The sequence below is a fragment of the Crocuta crocuta genome, unplaced genomic scaffold (genome assembly GCF_008692635.1).
Source record: "Crocuta crocuta isolate KB4526 unplaced genomic scaffold, BGI_CrCroc_1.0 scaffold219, whole genome shotgun sequence".
Classification (NCBI taxonomy): domain Eukaryota; kingdom Metazoa; phylum Chordata; class Mammalia; order Carnivora; family Hyaenidae; genus Crocuta; species Crocuta crocuta.
In genome coordinates this window covers 8,745,892-8,769,479 of record NW_027551572.1, presented here as the reverse complement: position 1 = coordinate 8,769,479, position 23,588 = coordinate 8,745,892, and the positions used below count along the sequence as shown (strand labels likewise).

The window sequence follows — 23,588 nt, the reverse complement described above, 5'->3', positions numbered from 1 at the left end:
TTACACATATAAAAAAAAAAAAAAAAAAAAAAAAAATTCATTAGTATGTAATTAACCTTTGAGTAGCTACAGATGGAATGGAGCAATGGAACAGATAATGCCAAAGTAATTTACTTTTAGACCAGAATAATTTTTTCCACATCTGCCTTAGCTTACCAAAAAATGTTTTACTTTGACACAAAAAAAATAATATGGTTTATGATGGATGTCTATATAGAATATTTAGAGAGGGCATTTGTGATTTTTTAAATTCTGTAATTGAGATGATATTGTAAAATATGCCAGTTTTCATTTTATGCCTGAGAAAAATTAACAGTGTAGCTATATGTTGATGAGGTTGTGGGCATAAATAAGGAAATCAGGACCTCTGACTAATTTTATATTATTTAAGCAATTTCATTTCACCTTTTTTGGTATTTTTTTAACCCTCCCCTGGACATAGAATTACCGTGGTTCTTTCTAAAATAGTACTAAATAGTACTCCATACCAGGCTGTGTGCTGTACTCTGTGGGGATACACAGAGCAAGATAATCCCAATCTGGCAGAAGGTGACAAGTAAACCAAAATGAATAATCCTGATGTAATAAATACTATTTACATGCACACACATATGTACATATGGCTCTGGGAACACAGAAATGGACTCCTAACTTCTTTTCCTATGCAAATTTATATTGCATGGACTCTTAGAGATGAGTGAAAAAATTAGCCAGGTGAGAAAAAGGAGAGGAAAGCTTTTCTAGGTAGAGAAAATAGTGTGCATTCACAGACCTTCAGTTTGTATAGTTCAAAACAATTTTTTTCCCCATAGGTTCAAACTAATGTGAAAGGGTGGTTATAGGTGCCGGATTATAAGAGAGTATATATTCTGGACTAAAAATACATATTCAACCCTATTTCATATTATAGAAATTAATGAGAAAAACTTATTAGACATGGATCTCAAATCAAGCTGATGCAGCAGGGAGGGAGAAATTTTGGATAATACATATTGGGTGTTGTATAACATGGATTCTCCTGTTTGGTGTCATTAATAAAGAGCTGTCAGTAGTACTGACACTGATGACTGCAGTATTACAGAGAAAAGAGTTTTCTAATAAGCAGCTTATTTTTTTTAAGTGAAACTAAAAATTTCCCTTTTGTATTTTGATCACTATATACCCATTCTTGTCTCAAGTACAAGATTTTAAACACAATTTAACCTTTTAATGTTCAGAGTTACTGTGAACATCAGTTTTCATTCTGTGCTTTAATTCATTCTTGCAGTTTGTTTTTATAGGGGTGTGAGGAACTCTTTGACCCAAAAGACTGCTTTGCTTTTATTCTTTGGATTTTTATATTTCTATCATTGATCTCTTAATTAGACCTAATGAGTTTAATCTGCTAAATTATTTTACATTCAGCTTTCTGGTTAAGAGACCAAGGATGGAAAACAAAGTTCCTGAGCTTTTACGTACACGTGCTTGTTATATTTCTTTATTTTTGGGGGGTTCATAGAGGAAATCTGAATACTTAAGGTTAATATAAGTCCAAATAAGTAGAGGTGTTTGTAAGTTAAGAATTTTTCTACCATTTTATTAAATTCATATTATGACTAACTCTTGAGTGTTGGTAATTATCACTTCTGCATCTTTAATATTTGGGGGTGACCCAAAGGAATTAAATGGACTTCCCTTAATTTGGAACTTTTTAATATAGAATCTACCAGGTTAATGCATCCAAAACAAAGGCTGAAGTGCTCATTTTTAAATAAGGACTAGAACAAATCCCCATTAATTTATCACATTTAAATTTAGAAGTGTACAAATTACCTAGATCAAGAGCAACTAAGCCATCTAAGTATTGTATCTACTTTCACTGGTTCCATGTCCAACACAGTACTTTGTTGCATTTTAGGTATACATGATTCTTTGGTTATTATGATTTCCTCTGTGGAGCCTTTCACAGTTTCTAGAAAACTAGAAACTTGCTTAATTGAGTTTCCAGGATGTTTTTCATTTTCAAGTGAACAGAGACAGTGGAAATTCATTCTGACTCCCTTGATGTTTCTAATTTTTTAAATAATCAAAAGAGCATGCAACATAACTAAAAAAATACCTTCTGCAGGCAACCTATAATATATAAGCAGTCCCAAGGCAAATGGTAATATAAAAATTTTGAAATACGTTATCCAGTTATGTTGTTATCTCATTTAAATTTTTATAGAAGTTGCCGTCTTTGTGCAAGTGCTAAAATATAAAGACTGATGTGTACTGATTAAACCTGTTCAAGCAGTAGATTTTGTTTATTCCTTGCTATTCTGTTAAAGATATCCAATACTCTTAATTTTCACTCATTATAAACAGTAAGAAATGTTTAGCCTGATGCTGTTAAGGTACATAAGTTGTTTCTTCTCTAGAGTGAAGTCACCCTGCTGAGAAATGAAGTGGCACAGCTAAAACAGCTTCTTCTGGCTCATAAAGATTGCCCTGTAACCGCCATGCAGAAGAAATCTGGCTATCATAGTGAGTAATGTTCCGTTACCCGCAGCCTTAGGCTACCTCAGTGACATACTGCCGAAGTGAACCAAGGTAGCATTAAAAGCAGATACTGCAGTTCTAATATTTAATATTAAATATCAGAAATTCAAGCTTGTAATAGAATGGAGAATATACTTTTTAGAATCTATAGAGTTTTTGAATTTTCCTGTTTCTCGCCTTTTTTCTAGGGATTACTATACATCAAAACAGGTTAATAATTTAAAATATACTGTAGGTACTAATGATATTTTATCTTCCCAGGGTAGCATTTTGTCTTAGAATGACAGAGTGAAATGCTGCTTCTTTTCCAGCCTCCATTCAATAATGTGTGTTTTCTTAAATTAACTGTCTTCATTTAACAAGATATAGTACCCCTTTACAGTATCAGATCCTATTATTCTTTCTTAAATATCAGCATTGTGCAATTTTGTTATTGTTGTGAATCTTTATATTGAGTCTTTCGTCATAAAATTGCTACAGTTTTTTAAATTATCTGCTTATAAGTTTCCTCTTATGTATTTTTCCCAGCATGAGATTCTTCTGTTTTCGGCATTTTAGAGGTTAATTGTGCTTTTTCTTCTTGTAATGTCCTTCTTTTTTGATAAGATGCACAATATTGGAGCCAGCTGTTACTCTTGAATAAATGGCCAATTTTGTCCATCGTACACAAATTTGTAACAAATAACAGAGCTGGGAATGCATTAGGCAACATTCATAATATATAACCCACAGCTTTCGTTTTTATGATTTAGTGATATTTCAGGATATTTGTAAATGTGAAGATTGTTTCAACCATATGTATGCACTTCATTTTAATTTGCCAGTGTCAGTAATTCAAAAGAAAGAAACATTTTGTATTGGATGCAAACAGTTCCTCAGGTGCTCACGATAAAACTTAATGGCCACCATCTTTACTTGTAGTCATTGTAAGCAGTTTCATCAGAATGGGCAATATTTTTTAATTTAAAAGATTCAGTAGATTTAGCAACTCTCTACTGCCATATATATTTAGAACATTGATTTTTGTCAGTTTTGAGCAAATAAATCTCAGTCCTTTGATATCTAGTCATTTTCACAGGATGGTGAAACACATTGTGGACTAAATTGGAGCCATATAGAAATATGTTTGGGGTTTGTATTAACAATGATTGCTGCAGGGATGAGGCCATTATGGCTCCCATCTGACTTAACAACATAATTTCCCATAGAAGCTACTGAGTTCAGCATTATGCATATATGATCTTCTTAACAAGAGAGCTCTCTTGAATTTTGATAGTTCAAAAAAATCTGCAAATGATTCTATAAAATTAGAAGGAAAATGAATTCTTCAGTTGCATCCAACTAAAAATCTATCTCATCTGCAATTTTTAAAGTTTAGATAATCTGTTGGATAATCCCATCACTCTTATCAAGGTAGCACGTGCATAGCAAAGGCAAGCCAGTTTTTCATTTTAAGCAATAATTTTTAAAGAAGTTCATAAGGTATAAGTGTGCCATACCCTTAAATAAACTGAAAGTCTAGGTTAATAAATTTTTAGGGAATATATATTATGCTGGGTTGTAGAGATGGCAAGAAATTAATAACACACTTTTGATGTTTGGAACTATTCCTGCCTTTTCCATATCTATTCATCTAGATAGTCAAATTGAAGTAAAATACAGTTTTAGTATAAAATTTGTCCTCTTCAGCTCTTAGAAATTTTAAAGTAATTTCTTTTGTCAAATTTGAAGGAAAAAATCTGACTTTTGTCTAGTAGTCAAGGTAGACAGATTGACTAAGTGAGTACTTAAGTCTTGGAGAAAACTTGGGGAAGGTCACAAATACTTAACAGTATGCACGTTTTAGCATACAGCTATTGCTAATGGTGAACTCTTAATAGTAGTTAAAACTTCCAAAACATTTGTGAAATCAGGTTTAGTGGAAACTAATAAGTATTACAGAATCTTTCAGATAAAGGTGACAGTATAAAAGCACAGAATCGTAGGGTCTCCCTTCAAATTCTGAAAGTCCCCACATCTGAGGACAAAACCCCTCAGTCATGAGAAAACCATGACAGTTGGTCGCCTGAACAGTATAAAACATGAATGAAAATAGGCATCTATTTTTAACATTTGGATTCTATGAAAATAATGCACAAGAGTAATCTTATTACCATTAATTCATATTTTCTAGATCTTTGGGCATAATTAAAATTGCATTATACTTGTTTCTATAATCTTAAGTGGGAAGGAAACCTTGGGCCATAAATGTAATTGAGAGTCTAATGAAAGTACGTATGAACATAGGTAGAAAACTTCAGAGCGTGAATTGTCAGACAGCTAGGGTTTTTTTAGCTCAAAAAACCTAAATGAAATGGCTCTTTGAGTGCACCAAGATCTCCTATCTTTCTAGTGCTTACGGTTATATTGGTGATTTTTCTCTCTTCACCTTCTAGAAGTGGACTTAGGTGCAAGTATATCACATTATAAAAGTATTTTACATATAAAATTTATAATTACGCCATTTATAAATCAGTACCTGACACTTTGTACAGCCTAAAGATTTGCTTTACCTATTTCTGAAAGTCTGAAGATGAGCACTTGTCCTTAGAATTTACTGTTTCATTTTGAGTCATTGCCTCCACTCTGTCTTTACAGTTCCTTATACCTCTTATCACAGATCAGCCTCTTTATTTTTAAATTTTTTGAGAGAGTGAGGGGTGGGTGTGGGTGGAGGGGACGGGAGCAGGGAGAAAGAATCTGAGGCAGGCTTCACGTTCAGCATGGAGTCTGACAACAGGGATCGGTCTCACAACTGTGAGATCATGACCTGAGCAGAAATCAAGAGTCGGACAGTACCGACTGAGCCACTGAGGCACCTTAGCCTATTTTTGAAAGCTGGTATATCTCTAGAAGTTAACATTGAGAGAAACGTCAGTTTGTTTTCCTGTTGAAGAAGAGCCCTGACATAAAGAGGACTTATTAGTATTCTTGGCAGTTTGAGTGCCATTGCCAGGGTTTGGGTTTCTTGAGCACATAACTGTAATAATGGCTGTGTAACTGAATTATAGATATTTTATAACATTTGTTATTCATCAGAAAAGGATCCTTTCTACTTTATATAATTTTAAAAGGTTGATTGTGATTTTCTTTTTATTATATCTTAAGGGGTGATTTTGCATTGATCGCAGATTTATAGAGAAGAGGTGATTCTACTTATTTTATACTTGAGCTTAGCCAAAAGGCTGAGAAGCAATCTAATTAATATATTTTAAAAAGTGCTTTTCAAAAATTCATTGATTTGAGGCAAACTTGTCAAAATTCTGTAAGTCCTATGTTTCAGAAACCTCTCAAAATTTAGTTTTATCTGAACTAAAATCAGGCTGGCCAGGTTTCTTCTCCCTCCATCTTCTACATCACAAATCATAGAATAAGTCCTGCTCGTAGGGTCCACAGTCTCTTAATAATGGACTTTCAGGATAGGCACCTGGCCGTCAGTAAGCAGGCCAGTATGCATTGTCAGATTTGATGGAAAGCCTGCTTGTTACTTTTAAGCACTAAATAAAAATTATTTTAATGCCAAGTGAAAAGAACAAGAGAGGTGCCTGGGTGGCTCAGTTGGTTAGGCGTCTGACTCTTGGTTTTGGCTTGGGTCATGTTCTCACAGTTTGTAAGATCAAGCCCCACATCGGGCTCTTTGCTGACAGTGCAGAGCCTGCTTGAAATTCTCGGTCTTTCCCTCTCTCTCTGCTCCTCCTCTGCTCTCTCTCAAAATAAATAAGTAAGCTTTGTAACAAAACTAAAAGTACAACAGAATACATCCAGTATGATAACAATTTTCAGAATGTTCAAAAGCTAAGTATTTTCCAGGGATACATACCTATTTGGTAAAACTTCAAACAAAAAACAAGGTGGTTAAAGAGCTATCAGAATGGTGATTATCTTTTAGGAGGAGAGGAGCCTCCAGGGAGCATTGTTATTGTCAGTGTTCTCTTAAGTTGGGGGCTAGGTTTACAGTTACAGTTGGTTTGTATTATTCTGTAAGTTATGTACACCATAACTACCGGTGTGTTGTGCATATCAAATTTTTCACTAAATTATTAGATTCTATTCTGTTAAAATGAGAAAGATGTAGAAGATTCATTGTTCAATCCTAAAAGTTGGTAGATTTCCATAAGTACTTAGAATGCCCCTTTCTGAATGTCTTTTCCATTGCAGTTTCTAGAGTTTTATATAATTTTTTATTTGAATCCCAATTAATTCGTGCAGCTATAACAGCTGGTGGCATTTGGAATCTAAATATTGCTCATTCTCATGTGTATGCATCATTAGAATCAGGTGTTGTAATCACCCATTGCTGCAGTTGAGGGAAAGTCAGCCAGAATATAGTTCTCGAGTATGCAGAGGGAGTAATTTGAAAATGTAATTTCTATGTACAAATTCATTTTGTTTATGCATGTGGTTGTAAATTTTCTTATCTTTTAATAAGAATGGCACATAGGCAAACAGACTGATTATATCTGTAAGAGGCTGTCTCCCAAATTCCTACCTGATTTTCTCCACACTATTGAGCAAACACTCGCTCAGCCCATTTCTGTGAACTGGGCACGCAGCTCGGCGTGTGCTCGCTCAGCGGTGCCTTCGTTTGACCTACTGCAGGTAAAATCACCTACTTGGTGACTTAAAGCCACATTTTCATTTGCTCAGTTCCAGTTCCAGCAACATGTCTAAATAACCGGTCTGTAAAAACGTGACTTTTTACTCTGTATATTGACAATCTACTAACATGATCTTACAGCTATTTTTAAGAAATAGTAATTTTTCTTTTTTCCACTCAGCTGCTGATAAAGATGATAGTTCAGAAGACCTGTCCGTGCCAAGCAGCCCACACCCTGAAGCTATACAGCATAGTTCTGTCAGCACATCCAATGGAGTCAGTTCAACCTCCAAGGCCGAAGCTGTGGCCACCTCAGTCCTCACACAGATGGCGGACCAGAGTACAGAGCCCACGCTGTCGCAGATTGTTATGGCTCCTGCCTCCCAGTCCCAGCCCTCAGGAAGTTGATTAAAAACCTGCGGTGCGGCAGTTTTAGATACTCATTAGTGACTTCAAAGGGAAATCAAGGAAAGACCAGTTTCCATTGATGCGAAATCTGTGGTTGTAAATTTTTTTTTTTACTTGAAATTAAATTTGGCTCTAAAGTTGGTGTAGCAGCAGTTGATGATCAGCCTGAACAACAGTTTTTAGTCTCTGGAAAAAGACTGATTTTGCTTTTTTTATAAATATTGTTAGATTTATTAATTTCCTGTGCTCAACGTGTAAATTGTATTATAATTCATTGTGGTTTATTTCACTTTTAATTTGGTGGTGTTTTAATAAATGGGGGTGTTACTGAGTCTCTTCCCACTTCCATTTCTTTTGACCACCTCTTACCCTCAGCTGTGATGGTAGTATTGTTATATCATTTATACCAAAGTTCTGCATCATCCCTGTTGACTTTGTAATGTTAACAAGGTCATAAAGCACTAGCAAGAGAAAGAAATTTGCTTTTAATCTTTTTGCCTTTTATTTTGCACATTATGCAAAAGGAAAACATTAGAGAACACTTTTTAAGTGAGTGAAACATGGTAAAAGACATACAATGCTTTTTATGCACACTCTAACCTAAATCAAGATCATTTGTTGTGTGTTTTCTTTAAGATTTTAAGTAGACCGGAATTTTGGAATCCTCTATCATTTCAAAATGACTATTTTTCAAGTCTTAAATTCAGTATTTTAAACCCTATGTTTTGAGGCTAATAAAACATGAAATTATATAATCTATGATACAGGGTTATCAGATATCTAATAATTTTTTGAAATTAGGTTTTGGGTTTTTTTGCAGATTGCAGGTTACAAACTGAGAAGTTTATGCATAATCAAGTATGCTGTGGTTGCCAGAAAAAGTCTAAAAATTACTTAGAAAATTTAAGACTGTTTACCCCCATTGTCTTGTACTTGCAAGCTAACTTGTACTTATTCTTGTGAAAGCACTGTCATCTTTTAGTAGCAAATTTTGATAATGTTTCTCGTGGGAAAAAATCAGTATCTATCTTTAGAACAATGTAATTATAATGTGGGAAGCAAGAGTGAGTGAGAGAGAGAGAGTGTGTGTGTGTGTGTTTCTTTCAATAGTCTATGCCAGCAATCTTTGCTTGAATGTTTAACGATGCCTTCAGTGTGAAGCTGGCCGATAGATGATTGCAGTTTAAAATGTCATTACTGTGCAGGCTTGGATAACTAACATTCCATGATGTAGTTTGTTTCTGATGAGATGATTGTAGGTACACTTTCTCATTATCCAGTCATCTGTGGGATACTGAGTTTTCTAATGTGCCATTATCTATTTTTATTCTGCAGTTATGTTCAAAATACAGTACAATATTTTAAAATAGACTAAATTGTTAAAAATAAAGTAGTAGATGTGTGTAAGAAAACTTTGTAAAATAGTTATGAGTCCTACCCAGTAGCAACTTCTGGCATTCAAGCAGGATTCCATTGTGTAAATATCTGTAACGCATTTATAATAAGTTGTGTAGTTTGTTCTGCATCTATACTACACTATTTACGAAGGTCTCGGTGCCATCTCCTGATGAGACTGACATTTTAAAAACCTATATCGAATATCCTTGATAATTCAAGGAACTATCCCACCTGCCTAAGTTCCAAACTGGGAAACATTCTAATTATACAAATGACATTTCAGGACTTTTTAAGTATGAAGCTAATAGGATTTTTATTGTTTGACTTATTAAAAGTGAGCATTTTTAGTTGAGAATTCTACTTCCAGATTTTTTTAACTGATTTTATAATTTTAAAGCAGTTAATTTCTGATCATGATTTTGTCATAGTTATGCTAAGGAGTTGATCTCAAAGGCACAAAATATGAATTCTGCAAAAAGGCTATTTTTTATTGTCGTTTGGATGGGTTAGGAAAAGCCTCAATTTTTCACTCTCCTAAGTCCTTCAGTACATGTTTCTTTCATTTTATTATTTATGCAAGTTAAAGTTTTTGGTAACAGGAATTCTTGCAACTGTAAAATAAAACTACATAGATGTAAAGAAGTCATGTAAACGGTTAATGAATTTACAAGGTTAGCAAAACTTTCATTGTAAATCAGTCTGTACTCAGCAAATAAAAATCATCATTAGTTGTATAAACACAAATTTCATTTTGACTTTCAGGGTGTCACACTACTTCTGTACCTAGCATTTTGAGTCCTTATATTTGCAATGTTACACAAACTGTACTACTTTCTTTTATGTGCAGTTTGCATGAGTAAACCATCAGAGAATAAATTCTATCTTTAAATTATGTTCATAATTTGCTTGTCCTTACCTATCTTTCATAAAGTAACAGCACTTGGTAAGATGCTTCTTTTTTTCCTCCCTCCTTCAGGATGTTTGTTACCTCAGAAGAACCAGATAGTCTCTCTATTCCTGTGATAAAATTCATTCCTTCTCAAAGACTTTTCACCTGCAGGGTGCTCAGGCCTTGTCCTTCTCTGTATTTGTTAAGCCCCATTCATATTCGATGAACTTTTAACTTTTTGCCTCCAGCCTGGAACATTCCCTCAGTGACACCCATACACCGATCGATCCGCCTCTCTTTGGCATCTCTTGGCGACTGCCTAACATCTTAATGTAACGTGTCCAACATTATGTGTCAGCTATTATAGTTCAACAAAAACAACTGTACTATGTCCAGCACTGATTCTTTATCACCCCCACCTTCCTTCAAGTGTGCCCCTCAAGCAGTCATTCATAAGACACTGGAGGACAGCTCCCTTCTTCTGGTTGCTTCAGCCAGGACAACTGTGTTGTCTTTTGCTTTTAAAATTTGTTTTTATGTTTATTTTTGAGAGAGCGCAAACAGGGAAGGTCAGAGAGGGAGACACAGAATCCAAAGTGAGGCTCCAGGCCCTGAGCAGTCAGCACAGAGCCCGATGTGGGGCTCAAACCCACGAACCACAAGATCATGACCTGAGCCGAAGTCAGACGCTTAACCAACTGAGCCACCGAGGCACCCCCTGTGTTGTCCTTGACTTCTCTCTTCCCACCTCCAAACTATCAGGAAATGCTGTTGGGTTTCCCTTCAGAACAATCCAGAAGTCAACCACTTCTCCCCCTGTACAGTGCTAGTGATCTGTGCCTTTATTCTTCATCCAGGTTACTGTATTTGCCTCGTAACGGCCTCCTTGCTTTCACCCTGCCTACTTGAGCCCATCCTCTCTACAACGGCTAGAGTGGAACTTTTCAAATTAAATCAGCTTGTAGCAAACACATCATTTACTCCAATCCTGGAGCAGCTCCTCTTTGCACTCAGCGCTGGAGTCCTGACGGTAGCCGGCAGGATGATGTGTTCCCCATCCCAGCGCTGTGCTGTCTGAACCCCTCCATGGCATGGTTTTATTCAGTGAGAGCTACTCAGTGTGTCAATGTTCTAGGCACTTCGAATATACCAGGAGCCCAGACACAAAAATCCCTGCCTTTGTGGCTGGAGCTCCATTCCAAAGAGGCTTGGGTGGGTAAGTGTTGGGAACCACAAGTAACACACTACAAACATTGTATATTCTGCTAGAAGTGGTCAGTGCTACATGAAACTGGAGATGGAGATGGAGAGCATGTAAATTGATTGGTCTTGTTCAGATACCCAATCTGAAGAGATGCAAGAAATCACATGGCTTTTTAAGGTACACATTCTAATGAAGGTACTTAATCTGGATTGTGTGATATTAGATAAAAGATTTCATGAAGACAAGCTGCTGATAGCTAACAAATTTGATGAAATACTAAAAAGTCAAACTCATTGTTTGAATTTTTTCAGAGGACAGGAAAGGTGATCTTGTCTCTGGCATGTACTTGCCGTTAAATGTAGTTTTATTCTACATCTCAGACTATAGCATTTGATACTTGACACTAAGAATTTACTTGTGAGAATATAACTATAGAAGAATTCTGTTTACTCATAGGCCTTCATTTGTATAAATACACACTTGCACAGACACAGGAAAAAAAATGCCTAGAGAACACAGTTATCAAAGCAATTAGTTGTAAAGGCACTTAGAAGAAAACAAATTTTCTAGGGGTGCCTGGGGGACTCAAGTCAGTCAGGCATCCAACTGTGGCTCAGGTCATGATCTCACAGTTCATGAGTTCAAGCCCCACATTGGGCTCTGGGCTGACAGTTGAGAGCCTGCATCCTGCTTCGGATTCTGTGTCTCGCTCTCTGCCCCTCCCCCACTTGTGCGGGCTCGCTCTCTCAAAAATGAACATTAAAATTTTTAAGAAAAATTTTATTTTTTTTTCTCTTGACCACTTTTTTTTTTTTAATAGTTTATTGTCAAATTAGTTTCCACATAACACTCAGTGCTCATCCCCACAAGTGTCCTCCTCCATGCCCATCCCCCCTCCCCCCACATCCATCAGTCCTCAGTTTTTGTCAGCATTCAAGAGTCTCTCATGGTTTGCTTCTCTCCCTTTCCCCCACCATTTCCGCCCTTCTTCTCCCCCTTGTTCCTCCGTCAAGTTCCTCCTAATCCTCCTATACGTGCAAACATATGATATTTGTCCTTCTCTGCCTGACTTACTTCACTCAGCATAACACCCTCAAGGTCCATCCATGTTGCTACACATGGCCAGATTTCATTGTTTCTCATTGCCATGTAGTATTCCATGGTATAGATAAACCACATCTTCTTGATCCATTCATCTGTTGATGGACACTTAGGCTTTAAGAAAAATTTTAATCTGCCATTTCTAGATTATCCTGACCACAGGATAATGGTTACTTCTTAAGGCAAGTTATACCATTTTGTATCTGATGTAGTTAGAAACCATTTCTTTAAAATATTAAGAAATACAAATAAATTGTTTCTGTAATTGCTCACATGGTTAAAAAAAAAAAAAGTACAGGTCTTTCCAAAACTAACAATAGACTTAGACATGGGTGTCTGTTTAGGCTAAGTATCATGATCTTAGAAAGCTAGCCTCCTATGTAGAGAAAAACCCACACAAAATTTAAAATACAGAACTTTCTGGAAAAGGCATTCTACCATTTAAGTAAATGGTGAGTTGCCAATTCCATATATTGCCATTGAAAAAGACAATCAGTGAAAATGTTTCAAAATTAAAGCATTTACTAGTTCTGAAATAACAAAGGCCATGTGACATTGAAACCTACAATAAAAATATATACATAGTTTTATTCTATTGTAACAGTCTAAAGCACCAAATCAGATGTTGTTAATAGTAAAATAAATTCTCAAATATGTCACAGCACTCTAGAAGGTTTTGTTATTCAATAATGGGTCAGTGAGTTGCATCCCTTATCATCAAATGTACATGCAAATTTTTCCAGTGCTTTCTGTAAAGAGGAAGTCATTAGTACATGGTCATGGTCTTCCATGCCTTCCCTTGCTCTTTATTTTGCATTAAATTTTACATGTAAAAACATTCCTTCAGCTAGTGTGTTTAACAAAATGGTTGCCACGGTTTTATCATTACCTCAGTTATTTGGGAAGCATTTTTAACCATGTCCATTATGTCAAATAAAGGGTGGTTTACTTTATTCACTTACATTAGGTTTTGCAGCCCCTACCAAAAGAATGCTTTCCCAAGGAGGAGTTAAGATGGTGGAACAGCATGGAGACCCTGAGCTTGTCTGGTCCCTGAAATGCAGCTAGATCAGCACCAAACCATTTTGAACCCCTAGGAAATTGATCTGAGGATTAATACAACAGTGTGCATAACTTGAGCCACAGAACTTGGCAGGTACATGGTATGGAGAAGTGACTGAGAGAAAAGCTGCAGAGGGAGGGGAGGGGTTTTTGTGGAGAGAAAACAGAGAAAGAAAGGGGGAGAGTGCAACACATCATGATAGGGCAAGAAAAGCACTTCCCTGAAGGTAGCTGGAGAGAAAGAGTGAAAACACAGGGGAGACTGAATAAGAAATCTGTTGCCGGGAGCCGCACTGGCCTTGCTGGATGACAGTCACAGCGAGGAAATGGTAGCGTTTGCACAGCTCCTGCCATGAGAAACGAAAACTGGAATCTCCTTCTGCTACTACTGGCTCATGTTGGAAGTTAGGCTGCTGGGACTGACCAGGCCTCACAATATTCCAGATCAGGCCAATATTCCCCACACAGATTGCTCATAGGAAAAGCATATCCCTGCCTTTTCCAAAGAGACTTCAGATGAAAGCATTGTGGATGATTGTCAAAAGGCTCTTCCTATGGGGCTTGCAGATCCAAGACTTACATAATAAAGAGGGCTTGAGTCTGGCCTTAAGACAAAGAGCCTAATTTAGAGTTAAGGGCAGATATCCACCCCCACCCAATTGTTTCTGCTTGGAGCACTAGCTGCCCCCTCCCCAAGGCATTTGTCATCAAGTATTTGGAGTGACTTATTTTGGCCTTGAATATGCTGATTGCTCCCTGAGGAGGAACCTATTGAGGAACTTCTTTTGTGATTATGGGAGCAAAGGTGTTCTCCTGAAAGACCTGTTTGACCCCTGCTCACAGAGAAGTAACTTCACCCTTTTATGCTAAAAACATTGGTATGCTAAAGATGCCTTCCTTCCCCATAAGATAAGCATCTAAATCCCCTACCTCAATCACTATTGATAAACGTTATGCATGAGTCTTCTACATATCTATGTTCTGGGAAATTCTTACATATCAAAAAAGTTTGTTATCAGAAATCATTGTCTAAGGCAAATGCCACTTCTGTGCCGTCCCCCAAACACTTGATGATAAAATAAAGTTGAGCCCCAGTCAGGGCAGAGATGCCTGCCTGGTGATCAGAAAGAATCTCGGGGCTCTCTCACTCTCTCTCTCACTGACACCGTGCATCCTTGAGGGACCCCTGGACCTGCCGGAGCTGGCCTCCGACAATCTGTTCCCAAAGCCATTGGCCGGGAGAAAGGAGAGGGTTTTGATACCACCAAGATTCTATAAACAGTGGAGCTCAGAGCCTGAAGTTCTGAACCTCAGGGCCTGGCAGTGCTCTGGTGAAGAAGCAGGGTGAACCCCCAGGAGCAGACAGAGCAGCCTGAGGGGTCCGTGTGCCACACAGAAGTAGTTCCCCTGCTTGGAGTGCATTTGGTAGGTCCATACAGCCTCCCCACAGGCAAAGGTCCCAGTGAACCCTGATGAGCAGCCATGTTTGCTGCTGTTGGGACAAAAACGTTAGAGTGCAATGACACCTGGCGCTGGCTACATGTTGTGAGCTGCCATAATCTCTGAACTTCTGCCGCTGCACCATCTAACAAACATTTCTGGGCCAAGCTGGCACCTGGCCATTGCTCAGCAAGACCCTCCACCAGAGTGTCAGAGTGGGTCTAAGCCACAGGGGTCTCTGAAGTGTAGGGTTTTGAAACACAACCCCGTCTGAGATAAAACTCTGGAAGGAGGTGCTGCCTGGCAAGCTTGGGCTTGGACCAGGTAGAGGCGGGGAGCAGTCAGAGGCCTGAGACAAAGGAGGGGTGCTTGATCACAGGTCGCTGAGGGCACAAAGTTCCTGTGCCAGAGACTAGGGAGCTGGGTGGAGCCATTTCCACCTCTCTCATGCTCAGGCATGCGCACACAACATGCGAACCACGCTGATTCACCCCAGGAGGCTAAGCAGCGCCACTTAGTGGAGAACAGAGCCATTACACCAAGCCCAGCTGTGCCTTCCAACCACATTCCCCAGAAGACCTACACAAGATCCTCCACCTGCTTAGTGTACAGACTATAGAGTGCTTCATAGTTACAGTTCTAGGGGAAACTGGTAACTTCATTCCGGTTTCATTCTGTTGGCTGGTTCATTTATTCACTCCTTTTCTTTGCTTCTGTTTTTGCTTAAATTGTTTCTTTCTTTCTTTTCTTTCTTTTTCATGGATACAGAAAAAGTAAAAAAAAGTTTTTTCCCTATTTTTTATTTTTTCTAATTTTTATTCTATTTCATTTTCTTTATTTCATTTTATTCTATTTTTTATAAGTTTTTTTAAGTTTTAAATTTTTTCTTTTTTTCTTTCCCTTTATTCTCTATTCTATCAAGCTTCTTTCAAAAGCATACCAAAACACATCTAGAACCTAACTTCCTTTATTTGATTTTTTGTTTTGTTTTTAATTTTAATTTTATATTTCTTTAATTTTTTTCTCCCCACAATGACAAAAGGAATTTACCCCAAAAGAAAGAATAGAAAGAAATGACAACCAGGGGCTTCATCAACACAGTTATAAGCAAGATGCCTGAACCAGAATTTAGAACCATGATAATAAAAATACTGCCTAGTGTTAAAAAAAAAAAAAAAAAGTATAGAAGCCACCAGAGGATCCCTTTCTGCAGAAATAAAATAAATAAAATCTAGTCAGGCCAAAATTTAAAATGCTATACCTGAGATACAATCTTGAATGGAATGGATGCCACAATGGCAAGGATGGACAAAACAGAGGAGTGAATTGGCGATATATAAGATAAAATTATGGAGAATAATGAAGCAGGAAAAAAAAAAAGAGGGAAACAAAGGCAAAAGATTATGATACAAGACTTAGAAAACTCAGTGACTTATTAGAAAGGAATAACATCTGAAACACAGAGTCCCAGAAGAAGAAGAGAGAAAACAAGGAACAGAAGGTTTGTGTGAGCAAATTATAGCAGAAAACTTTCCTAATCTGGGGAATGACACAGACATCAAAATCAAAGAAGCACAGAGAACTTCTGTTAGATTCAACAAAACCCAACCATCACCAAGGCATATCATAGTCAGATTCACAAACTACACAGACAAGGATAGAATCATGAAAGAAACCGGGCGGGGGGCAAGTCCTTAACCTATAAGGGAAGACAGATCAGGTTCACAGCAGACCTATCCACAGAAACTTGGCAGGCCAGAAAGGAGCAGCAGGAAATATTCAACGTGCTGAATCAGAAAAATATGCAACCAAAAGTTCTTTATCCAACAAGACTGTCATTCAAAATAGAAGGAGAGAGAGAGTTTCTCAGATAAAAACTAAAGGAGTTCCTGACCACTAAACCAGCCCTGCAAGAAATTTTAAGGGAGGCTCTCTGAGTAAAGACAAAATAAAACAAAAAAGACCAAAAGCAACAAAGACTAGAAAAGACCAGAGATCATCACCAGAAAAACCAACTCTACAGGAAACATGATGTCACTAAATTGATATCTTTCAGTACTCACTCTAAATGTCAATGGACCTAAATGCTCCAATCAAAATACATAAGGTATCAGAATGGATAAGTAAACAAGACCCATTTTGAGACTCATTTTAGACATAAAGACACCTGCAGATTGAAAGTAGGGGTATCAAGAACCATCTATCATGCTAATGGTCATCAAAAGAAAGCTAGAGTAGTCATTTTTATATCAGACAAACTAGATTGTAAAATAAAGACTTAACAAGAGATGAAGAAGGGCATTATCATTAAGGGACCTATCCACCAAGAAGATCTAACAATTATAAATATTTATGCCAACAGGGAACACCCAAATATATAAATCAATTAATCATAAGCATAAAGAAATACATTGATAATAATACCATAATAGTAGGGGACTTAAACACCCCACTTATAGCAATGGACAGGTCATCTAAGCAGAAAATCAGTAAGGAAACAATGGCTTTGAATGACACACTGAACCGGATGGACTTAACAGAGATATTGAGAACATTTCATCCTAAAGCAGAATAGACATTCTTCTTGAGTGCACATGGAACATTATCCAGAATAGATCACATACTGGGTCACAAATCAGCCCTCAACAAGTACAAAAAGATCAAGATCATACCTGGCATATTGTCACAAATATGCCACAATGCTATGAAATTCAAAATCAACTACAAGAGAAAATTTGGAAAGAACATGAATACCTGGAGATTAAAGAACATCTTACTAATGAATGAATGGGTTATCCAAGAAATGAAAGAGGAAATTAAAAAATACATAGAAGGGGGGCGCCTGGGTGGCTTAGTCGGTTAAGCGTCCGACTTTCGCTCAGGTCATGATCTCGCGGTTCGTGGGTTCGAGCCCCGCGTCGGGCTCTGTGCTGGCTGCCGGCTCAGAGCCTGGAGCCTGTTTCAGTCTGTGACTCCCTCTCTCTCTGACCCTCCCCTGCTCATGCTGTCTCTCTCTCTCTCCTAGAAATAAATAAAAAACGTTAAGAAAAAATTTAAAAAATACATAGAAGGTATAAAAATGAAAACACAACAGTCCAAAAACCTCTGGGCTGCAGCAAAGGCGGTCATAAAATAGGGAAGTATATAGCAATCCAGGCCTTTGTAAAGAAGGAAGAAAGTTCTCAAATACACAACCTAACCTTACACCTAAAAGACCTGGAAGAAGAACAGCAAATAAAACCCAAAACCAGGAGAAGAAGGGAAATAATAAAATTAGAGCAGAAGTCATTGGTATTGAAAATAAAATTAAAAAAAAAACCAAACCAAAACAGTAAAACAGATCAATGAAACCAGGAGCTGGTTCTTTGAGGGAATTAACAAAATTGATAAATTTGTAGCCAGGTTGACTAAAAAAAAAAAAAGGGAAAAACTCAAATAAAATCACAATGAAAGAGGAGAGATCACAACCAACACAGCAGAAATACAAACAATAAGAAGAGAATATTATAGTCAGTTATATGTTAATATATTGAGCAATGTGGAAGAAATGGACAAATTCCTAGAAACATATAAACTAACAAAATTGAAACAGGAAGAAATAGAAAATTTGAACAGACCCCTAACCAGTAAAAAAATTGAATCAGTCGTCAAAAATCTCCCAACAAACAAGAGTCCAGTGTCGGATGGCTTTCCAGGGGAATTCTACCAAACATTTAAAGAAGAGTTAACAACTATTCTTTTGAAGCTGTTCAAAAAAATAGGAATAGAAGGAAAACTTCCAAACTCATTCTACAAGGCCAGCATTACCTTTCTTCCAAAAACAGACAAAGACCCTACTGAAAAGGATAACTACAGGCCAATTTCCCTACTGAACATGGATGCAAAAATTCTCAAGATACTAGCAAACCAGATCCAAAAATACATTAAAAGAATTACTGACCACAATTAAGTGGGGTTTATTACTAGGATGCAGGGCTTATTCAATATTCACAAATCAACCAATATGATATGTCACAACTTTAACAGAAAGGTTAAGAACCAAATGATCCTCTCAGTCGATGCAGAAAAAGCATTTGACGTAATACAGCAAACTTTCTTGATAAAAACCCTCAAGAAATTGAGGATAGAAGGATCATACCTCAAGATCTTAAGGGCCATATATGAAAGACTCACAGCTGATATCATCCTCAATGGGGAAAAACTGGGAGCTTTAGGCCTAAGGTCAATAACACGACATGGATGTCTACTCTCACCACTGTTATTCAACACAGTGTTGGAATTTCTAGCCTCAGTAATCAGAGAGCATAAAGAAGTAAAAGGCACCCAAATCAGCAAGGAAGGAGTCAAACTTTCACTCTCCACAGACGACATGATACTCTATGTGGAAAACCCAAAAGACTCCACCAAAAAACTGCTAGAACTGATATATGAATTCAGCAAAGTCACAGGTTATAAAATCAATGTATAGAAATCAGTTGCATTTCTATATGTCAATAATAAAGCAACCAAAACAGAAATCAAGGAACTGATCCCATTTACAACTGCAGCAAAACCATAAAATACCAAGAAATAAGCCCAACCAAAGAGATGAAAAATCTATACACTGAAAACTATAGAAAGCTTATGAAATAAATTGAAGAAAACACAAAAAATGGAAAAACAGTCCATGCTCATGGATTGGAAAAACAAATATTGTTAAAATGTAATAATACTACCCAAAGCAACCTACATATTCCATGCAATCTCTATCAAAATAACACCAGCATTCTTCACCGAGCTAGAAGAAACAATTCTAAAATTTGTATGGAACCACAAGAGACCCCGAATAGCCAAAGCAATCCTGAAAAAGAAAACTAAAGCTAGAGACCTCACAATTCCGGACTTCAAACTGTATTACAAAGCTATAAATCATCAAGACAGTATGGTACTGACACAAAAACAGACACATAGATTAATGGAACAGAATGAAAAACTCTGAAATGGACCCACAAACATATGGCCAACTAATCTGACAAAATTGGAAAGAAAAGCCAATGAAATAAAGACAGTAAATGGTGTCGGGAAAACTAGACAGCAAAATGGAGAAGAATGAACCTGGACCACTTTCTTACACCAAACACAAAAACAAACCCGAAGTGGATGAAAGACCTAAATGGAAGACAACAAGCCATCAAAATCCTAGAGGAGAATACAAGCAAAAACCTCTTTGACCTCAGCCACAGCAACTCCTTACTTGACATGTCTCTGGAGGCAAGGGAAACCAAAGCAAAAAAAGACTATTGGGACCTCATCAAGATAAAAGGTTTCTGCACAGTGAAGGAAACAATCAGCAAAACTAAAGGGCAACTGACGGAATGGGAGAAGGTATTTGCAAATGACGTATCTGATAAAGGGTTAGTGTTCAAAATCTATAAAGAACTTATCAAACTCAATATCCCCCCCAAAAATAATCCAGTGAGGAAATAGGCAAAAAACATGAATAGGCACTTTTCCAAAGATATCCAGATGGCTAACAGACACAGGGAAAAAAATGGTCAACATCACTTATCATAAGGGAAATACAAATCAAAACCATGATGAGATACTACCACACACCTGTCAAAATTGCTAAAAGTAACAACTCAGTAAAAAACAGATTTTGGTGAGAATACAGAGAAAGGGGAGCCCCTTTGCACTGCTGGTGGGAATGCAAATTGGTGCAGCCACTCTGGAAGACAGTATGGAGGTTCCTCAAAAAATTAAAAATAGAACTACCCTATGACCCAGTGAATGCACTACTAGGTATTTATCCAAAAGATATAGGAGTGCTGATTCAAAGGGCCACCTGTACCCCAATTTACAGCAGCTCTGTTGACAATAGCCAAAGTATGTAAAGAGCCCAAATGTCCATCAACTGATGAATGGATAAAGAAGACGTGGTGTGTATGTATGTATATACACACATACATACACAATGGAATATTAGTCAGCGATCAAAGAGAATGAAATCTTGCCATTTGCAACAACGTGGATGGAACTAGAATGTATTATGCTAAGTGAAATAAGTCATTCAGAGAAAGACAAGTACCATATGATTTCACTCTTATGTGGAATTTAAGAAACAAAACAGATGAACTTCGGGGAAGGGAAGGACAAATAATATAAAAACAGAGAGGGAGGCAAACCATAAGAGACTCTTAAATATAGAGAACAAACTGAGGGTTGCTGGAAGGGAGGTGGGTATGGGGATGGACTAAATGGGCGAGGGGCATTAAGGAGAGCACTTGTTGGGATGAGCACTGGGTGTCATATGTAAGTGATGAATCACTAAATTCTATTTCTGAAATCATTATTACACTGTTTGTTAACTCGGAATTAAATTTAAAAAATAAGTCCATTAAGAAAAAGAATGCTCTCTCAAAGGAGGACCTTTTAAAGTTATTTTTCCTAATTTTTTAAAAGCATGTAAATTAGGAAGAGATTCTGTTTTCTATAGCTTGACACAAACATTAAGCAATAATTATTTAATGGGGTTTACTTAGCAGAATGTTAGATGACAGTGTTGTCTATTGTAAGTTTCTCAGAACTGAGGACAAACGCATTGTGTTGATGAGAAAATCCAATTTGTCAATACGTTATCTTCAAAACTAAACTTTTTTGCATAATCTATTATTACTGCATTATGTAGTTTGTTTGATTTTTTCCTACCAATATATCTTTTTAATTTAAACATGTAGCTAAGTTCCTCTGTCCAAAATTGTCCTAGCATCTAGTTAAATAACACCAATGAAAAATAAAATGAGGTAATGTAACTATTCTAGCATTAATTACTTTGGACTTTTAAAAAATTCCTCAGATCATTACTGACTTTCCCCAACTGCTAAATTTTTAGGAAAGTACTTCTTTTACATCTTAACTTATTCAGCTCAGCTAATGGTTTCTGAAGTGACTTCCAGCACCTTGAGGCAATCTGCAAAAGCATCAACAGCCTTGTCAATAGCTCAGCGTATTGCAAGCAAAACTTTCCACACCCTTTCCATGACATGAAAGGCAAAATAAAATGCTTTTTTATGGACTAGAGTGTATTTGTGACAAGGTAACATTAGAAAACAATTTTGAAAATAAGATATCTTTCCACTATCATTTTCATTAATAAGTGTCCTTCTTATCTGTAGATGCTATAGGAGTATCTCAAAGGTAGTGAGCTATTGTCGAAGAGGACATTGCTCTGTAAGTTAAGAACTTGCATAAAAGACATCTGTATGCCTGCTGTAACTAGTAGTGCAGAGGCATATATAGAATCATAGATAATTTTAAAATGTATTTTTTAATATTCATTTTATTTTTGGGAAATCAGAAGCCAGGGACGGACAGAGGGAGGAGGACAGAGGACCTGAAGCACACTCTGCACTGACAGACTGGCAGCAGCGAGCCTGATGTGGGGCTCAAACTCATGAACCCTGAGATCATGACCTGAGCCAAAGTAGGACACCCAACCGGCTGAGCCACCCAGGAGCCCCTAAATTTTAATGTTATTTATTTTTGAGAGAGAGAAACAGAGAGTGAGCAAGGGAGGGGCAGAGACAAAGGGAGACACAGAATCCAAAACAGGCTTCACGCTCTGAGCTATCAGCACAGAGCCCGATGTAGGGCTCGAACCCAAAGACCGTGAGATCATGACCTGAGCCAAAGTTGTGCGCTTAACCGACTGAGCTACCCAGGAGCCCCTTTTACCAAACTTTCTAATATAAAAAAGAGAGAAGAATTTGTTTACTAAGTACTAGTAAACTCCCACTTTGTGCTGAGGTGTTGGACTATAGGGACCACAGTAGAAATAAAAATACCTTCAAGTAGAATCCATTTGGAAAAAGAGTATACTTTTTATACCTATGACAGGAAATAACCACAGTTTATATTTTAGGAAACAGGTTTTAGAAGTTCAGAAAAGGAGACAGACTACCTTAAGCTTGAGCTTCATCTTAAATTATGAATGAGATTGGGGTAGAAAGAAAACAAAGGTGAAGACACAAGTTTAGATCAATATGTTCTTAGGACAATGGAGAAATAGGAAAAAGATTAAGAATGACAAACGATGTTGCATAGCTAGAATAGGGCTCGATCGTAGAGGGCCTTCAAAGTTCATTGAGACTACAAAACCTAGCAAACCACTGACTTTCAGAAGGGACATAAGGTCCCTCTATGGTTTAAGAAATAGACAATAAAGGAGGGCTGGCCCACATGGAAAACAGCTGCAAATTGCAGTAATTCAAGCATGAGTTGTTCTAAGGACTAGGAAAGAAGGGCCAATAAGGAGCAAAAGGAATGGGCATAAGGAGTATTTTGCAAGAAATGCCTACAGAATTAATAGACTAAAAGAGAGATGATAAAAAGTAAAAAAAAAAAAAAAATCAGAAGACTCCATTTTTCAGGCTTGAAAGATGGGAATGGTGGTGTCACTTGTAAAAATAAGTTGGGAAAGGGAGACAATTTGGGAAGGACAGGTGAATAGTATTTTGGAGATTAAATGTGAATGTCCATATGCCACCAAAAAAAAACCCCAAAAAAACAACAACAAAAAAACACCTACTAGAAACAATGACTGAATTCAATAAGGTCACAGGATACAAAATCAATATACAGAAGTCTGTTGCATTTTTATACACTAAGTATGAAGTAGCAGAAATAGAAATAAAGAAAATATTCCATTTACAATTACACCAAAAATGAAGTGCCTAGGAATAAACTCTACCAAGCTGGTGAAAGACCTGTACTCTGGAAACTATAAAATATCAATGAAAGTAACTAAAGATGACACCAACAAATGGAAAGACACCTCATGCTTATGGATTGGGAGAACAACAAATATTGTTAAAATGGCCATACCACCCAAAGCAATCTATAGACTTACTGCAATTTCTATCAAAATACCAACGGCATTGTTGATACTAGAA

At 37.1% G+C, this 23,588-nt stretch overlaps 1 protein-coding gene across 5 annotated transcripts in view; it reads left to right on the top strand.

Moving 5' to 3' along the window:
- ATF2 (activating transcription factor 2) overlaps nucleotides 1-9,863 on the top strand; it is an 81,164-nt gene extending 71,301 nt beyond the window's left edge. For all 5 annotated transcript variants that reach the window (XM_077751149.1, XM_077751147.1, XM_077751148.1 and 2 more), the window contains 2 exons: nucleotides 2,400-2,505; nucleotides 7,338-9,863. In XM_077751149.1, coding sequence (XP_077607275.1) covers nucleotides 2,400-2,505; nucleotides 7,338-7,564 — 333 coding nt within the window. In that variant the 3' untranslated portion in view covers nucleotides 7,565-9,863. The remainder of the gene's footprint in view (nucleotides 1-2,399; nucleotides 2,506-7,337) is intronic.
- The last annotated feature ends 13,725 nt before the right edge of the window (nucleotides 9,864-23,588 follow it).